Consider the following 5,214-nt stretch of genomic DNA (forward strand, 5'->3'; position numbering starts at 1 on the left):
GTGGAGCGTGTCTGGTGGGTTTGAACCACCAACCTTTCGGTTAGCAACCGAGCACTTACCCAATGCACCACCAAAGTCCTTGCATAACCATTGTTGCTTAACTCTAAACTTGACTTAGTCAAGATAAAATAAGATCAAAACTCCCGCCTGTAGTTGCACTAACCCTCAGTGGCCACACGCAGCTGCAGGTACCATACCAGGCACCACAGAGAGCTTTGCCACCACCACAGGAAGTTCCATCAGAAAGCAAAGCCTCACAGATCTCTCTCGCCTGCCAGCTTGTCAACTGCATTAATGAATACTCAGGATAATGAAAGTGACACTGTCTGTACATTGGGCTCAGCGAGAGGACACGGGTCCAGAGCAGTCAGCTCCTCTGTCCCAGGACACACAGCAAGTAGGGCCACAGGGCTGAATCCATTCAATCCCACACTGCTGGACCCCAAAGGTCTCGGGCCCCGCAGCTAGGCCTCCGATTCACTCACCCTTTATGAAGGGTTCCAGGTCGAACACAACTCCTCCAACGTCCTTGGGGACCTCGCCGTCCGGCCCGTGGATACTGTCGGGGAGTAGCTCCTCGCCCACAGCCCAGAAGGTGTGGCAATGCCCCAGCCTCCGGGCCCAGAGCTGACACCCTGCCCTCCACAGCGTGAGACCCCCACCCAGGGAGCTAAGCACATGTCTCACATAGCGCACGGCCACCCTGTCGGTCAGAAGCACCTCGGGGTCGGGCAGCATCACAGGCTGCCCAGGAAGCGTTCTGTCTGCTGCTTCTGACCCCACCAGCCGCAGGCCCCCGGGACAGAAGAGAGTCTGCTGGAAGGCTTGGCGGCCACGGTAAAAGGCAGTCAGCTCAAACTCCCATTCTGAGCCGAGGCAGTGGGCAGCACGAAGGGCGAGAGAGAGATTGCGTGTCAGGGGGTCTGTGGCCCCCGCTCCGGCCCCTCCCACTCCACGGCTGGCACCCACCATCCTCCGGGACCAACAGCTGCTTCAGTGGGTTTTCTGAGGGTGCCACGTTTGGGCAGAGAGAAAAGATGTCTGCGCTGGGGTTCAGCGATAGCTGAGGGGCTTGCTCAGCGGCCACAGGCAGGCCCAAGGCCCCCCCATCTGGGATGGGGGCCAAGACCATGTCACCTAGTAACTCCTCCAGAATGTCTTCCTGAGGGGAAAAGAAGTCAGGTGTTTGTGTAGCTGTTACCAGAACAGGCTCTGTGCTTGGCCACGTCGGGACACAGAGGAGAGCCAGACGGAGCCTGGCCCTCAAGGGTCTCCCAGCCTGATGGCAGAGGCAGCCATGGCCACTGACAGCAAGGCACATGCCAGGTACTGTGATGGGCCTGGTGACACTCATGGTCACGCGCTCGGCCGCTGACCGAAGGGTCGGCCGACCCACCTCGGGGGTCCGTGGGAGGAAGATCTGGAGATCTGCTCCCCACAAAGATGACAGCCTAGGAACCCTTAGGAGGACCATGCCCCTTTGTCACGGGGTCACTGGGTGGCGCTCAGCCCCAGCAATGGTCCTGGGGAAGGAGGGGCTCATTGCATCCTGAAGATCTGGCAAGACCTTGGCAAAGGTAAAAAAACAGAAGCTAGGAAGGGTCCGTCCCTGGCACAGGGCATCAGCGCGATCCTGTCAGGGAGCTCTGATCTCCCAAGGGTAGAAGGATGCCCAAGTGGGTTTCTGAGGCCTTTGGTTCCTAGGGAAAACGCTGCCTTTTCTCCCGAGATACTGGCAAGCTATGGGACATGTATGAGTAGTGGAGGGATGGCCTCAGCACTGGGTCAAGCAGGGGACAGAGTAGAGGGGACAGAATGGGGGCCAGGAGAGGAAGCTGGACCAGGATGAGCCTCAAATAGGCCCATGGGGATAGAGAGAAGGGAGGGGAACAGAAGGGCAGGGGTGCATTCTGTCTGACCTGGGTGTCAGAGGCACTACCCCTGTCATTGGTGTCTGGAGAGGTGTCCAAATCCAGAAAGTCCTTAACCCCTGTCAAAAAAAAAAAAAAAAAACAGCTCTGAGCCCAGAAGGGGTGTCAGCTCCCCACCCCCATCCCACTCTCCCACGCGAAGGCCCACTGCTCCACACCTGGCGTCACAAACTCATAGATCTTGTGCGGGTCAAGAGGGTCCTTGCTCCGGTCGTCGGCTACACGCAACACCTCCTTCCGGTTCAAAGCGGACCGGAAATTCCTCTTCCAGGTAGGTGGGTCTGGCCTATCCTTCTCGGGATTGTAGGCGCCACTGACCTCAGCCCAGGCCTGGGGGGAGCCAGGAGAGGGGAGACGACTTTGATCTCACCCCTGGGGACTCCACACTTAACCGTCTCCCTAGCATGTGCTACTTGAATAAGTCTCTACTCCCAAACTCTAATTCTTCATGCCCCAAGACCTACCCTGCAAAGACCCAAAACTTTTGCTTCCTAACCCAGCCTTCCCAGGTGCTACGGTACTTTTCAACTCACCCACCACCTGTCCCAGGATGCCCTTTGTAATAACCCCACCCCCTCACACTCTAACTCCGCCTACACCACAGGTGTATCCTAACTTGGTAGTAACTAAGACAGCTTTGGGGCAGTGAACCCCACACCCAAAATTATGCAACCAAGAGTCCGTCCCCAGCCTCCAGGGTGCTTGTTCTCGGTGTTCTAATCCCACCTTCCAGGCTCTATCCCCTGAACCTGGGGGTTACCACCTGGCCCTCTATCGACTTAACTCCGCCCACCTCCACCTACAGGGCTTTTAAGTCTGTGCAGGCTCCGCCCTCACATGCTGTTCTCACTCTGCACACTGCCTGCGGTCAGGCCATCTGTCATGCTAACCCCGCCCCTCTCCCCTAGCTCCGCCCAGCCCCAGCCCCAAACACGCACACAGGTCGGCTCCACGCATGCTAATCCCGCCCCGGCCACGCCCCTCACAGCCCTTCCCGCCAGGCGCGCAACTCTTGACTTTCGCCTTCCTGGACCCAAGCACCTGGAAGATGCGGAAGTCCTCCTGCTGCGTATCCTGCCGTAGGCGGTGCTTCCAAGGGATGCGGAAGCGCGTATGTTTCTCGTCTACCCAGGCAACACCTTCCATCTGCCCCATGTCCAGTTGCGAAATGAGCCAGGGCAGAATCCGCGGCTTTTGGGTCCCCATGCTCGAACCTGTGGGCAGTTCCTCGGCGCGTGAAACCTCCCCGGCCCAGCTAGGCCTCCCTCTCCACGGCGCAAACCCCTCACCCGCAGGTTCTTGAGGTGCAAACCTACCTCATCTGCTGGCGCTCAGCGGCCCCACAGACCACCTCCCATTCCTCAGAGCAGCTCCCCAATTCAGTGAGGACGCCCTTCCGTGCCTGAATCGTTCAATGCAGTCCATCTACCCTCTAAATTCATCCAGTGTGGATCCTTCTTTCTTCCATTATAAACCCCTCCCTCCACACTTCCAGGGTAGAAGCCATCCTTCCTCGTTATTTCAGTGCGGCTGCTACTCCAGTGTGAATCTCTACCTGCACAGCTACCCTGGTCTGGATCCCGCTCCGTAGTTCACGCCCCAAAGACCCTCTCCCCCCCATTCCACTGTGGACCTCCATGCACAACTCAGGCTCTCTCCTCCAGGGCACGCCCCCACTTTCTAGCGTGGACTTCCTCCCATTTGCAAAGCACACCGTCTCCCCCTCTAGACCCCCAGTGTAGACGCCTGCCTCCCTTCTACCCGTGTACACCGCTCTCTCCTGCCCACGTCCAGCAGCACCCACGTGGCTCCGCTCTAGAACCCAGCCACCCTCAGCTCTACCAGTACTTTCCCCCGTTCCTCTCTCCCAGATGGCACCAACTCTGTCCCCAGCTCTTCCGCGTTACCTACGTCGATGGTCTTCTCAGCGCTCAGGGTACACGGGACCCTCTGTCTTCGGGATCCGGGTAGCTCTTGAACTCAAAACCGTGCACCCCCTTCCTGTCAGTTGAATTCGAAAGCGGTGGGGCTTTCCTTTCCGTTGACGTCTTGAAAGGAACACTTTACCTGCATTTGAGTGCCAGGCTCCAGGGCAAAAAGAGCAGTCCGGTCAGCCTGTAGCCCTCGCCCATGTCCTTTTAAGGCTTTCCGGGTCCAGGCATGCTGGGAACTCCACGAATCAATTCGGCCAGAGGGCAGCGCCCCGCCTCGTCTGGGAAGTCAACAACCAGGCCCAGTGCGCAGGCGCGGGAAAGTTGAACTTTTACAGAGAAGTTTGCACGCGTCCAGTGAAGGAGGTGGCGGAGGCGGGGCCAGAGCCCGGGGCCAGGTAAGCGAGGTGTTAGTAAGGGCGGGGCGAGCAGGGAAGAGGAGGGGGCAGGGCCCAGGACCGGGACCCTAGCCCCGGTTTTCCAACACCCAAGCGTCCCGGGGTCCCCAGGAATCCAGAATGAATCCTAGTGGAACTACTACTCCCAGCAGGCTACGCGGTGAGAAAAAGCAAACTGAAGGGGGATATGTGCCGTCAAAGCTGCTGGGACTGGTAGTCCCTGATCCTCTAAGGAGTCCATAGCTTGGTTCATGTCTGCTTCAGAATCCAGGAGTTGGAGCCCACTTCACCCACGAGGACCTCCGAGGCCCCAACTCCCTCTGCCCTCAGACCTAGGAGTCCCGGTCCCCATCCTTCTCACCCAGACCCAGAAGCCCCAAGTCCCCAGCCCCCTCCTTCCTGAGACCTAGTAGTCGTGGACCCCCAGACCTCCTCACCCAGACCCCTCCTCCCAGAGACCCAGGAAGCTGGGCTCCGAGCTCCATCTTCCATCAGACTGAGTGTTTGGCCCCCAGCCCCCTCCTGGCCCAGGGTCCCAGAGGACTGGTTCCAAGCTCCCTTCTCCCTCCAGAGCCCAGGCCTTCAGCCCCTTTCTCCCTTGGGGGTCTCAGGAACCCAAGCCCCCAGCCCCCTCCTCATTCAGACACTAAGAGTTTGGGCACCAAGCGTCCTTTTCCCTCTGAATCCTGGGGTCCAGCCCCCAGCCTCCTCTCTCACAGGTGGCCTCATGGCAGGCTCAGAGGAGCTGGGGCTGCGGGAGGACACGCTGAGGGTCCTAGCAGCCTTCCTGAGGCGGAGTGAAGCCGCCGGGTCCCCCATTACAATCCCACCCAGGTAAGAAGGGTTGCCCTCCTCCCCCAGGGGCCTGCATTTGGGGCGAGGCCCTTACTGACTCTTGCTCCCTGTCTTGTCTTTTCCCTTGCCTTCATTTATGCTGACTTTGTCCCCTGTCCC

The 5,214-nt window shown here is 59.0% G+C and overlaps 2 protein-coding genes across 2 annotated transcripts in view; one reads left to right on the forward strand and one right to left on the reverse strand.

Annotated features, from left to right (window-relative positions):
* IRF3 (interferon regulatory factor 3) overlaps nucleotides 1–3,137 on the reverse strand; it is a 4,502-nt gene extending 1,365 nt beyond the window's left edge. The window contains exons 1-5 of the mRNA XM_007942848.1: nucleotides 2,973–3,137; nucleotides 2,090–2,261; nucleotides 1,920–1,990; nucleotides 970–1,162; nucleotides 486–866 (exon numbers count right to left, since the gene is read on the reverse strand). Of these exons, the coding sequence (XP_007941039.1) occupies nucleotides 486–866; nucleotides 970–1,162; nucleotides 1,920–1,990; nucleotides 2,090–2,261; nucleotides 2,973–3,137 (982 nt within the window). The remainder of the gene's footprint in view (nucleotides 1–485; nucleotides 867–969; nucleotides 1,163–1,919; nucleotides 1,991–2,089; nucleotides 2,262–2,972) is intronic.
* A 1,024-nt stretch (nucleotides 3,138–4,161) lies between these two features.
* BCL2L12 (BCL2 like 12) overlaps nucleotides 4,162–5,214 on the forward strand; it is a 9,722-nt gene continuing 8,669 nt past the window's right edge. Inside the window, exons 1-2 of the mRNA XM_007943016.1 lie at nucleotides 4,162–4,260; nucleotides 4,980–5,094. Coding sequence (XP_007941207.1) covers nucleotides 4,988–5,094 — 107 coding nt within the window. The 5' untranslated portion in view covers nucleotides 4,162–4,260; nucleotides 4,980–4,987. The remainder of the gene's footprint in view (nucleotides 4,261–4,979; nucleotides 5,095–5,214) is intronic.

The sequence above is a fragment of the Orycteropus afer genome, unplaced genomic scaffold (genome assembly GCF_000298275.1).
Source record: "Orycteropus afer afer isolate SDZICR_OR568_19922 unplaced genomic scaffold, OryAfe1.0 scaffold00099, whole genome shotgun sequence".
Lineage (NCBI taxonomy): Eukaryota > Metazoa > Chordata > Mammalia > Tubulidentata > Orycteropodidae > Orycteropus > Orycteropus afer.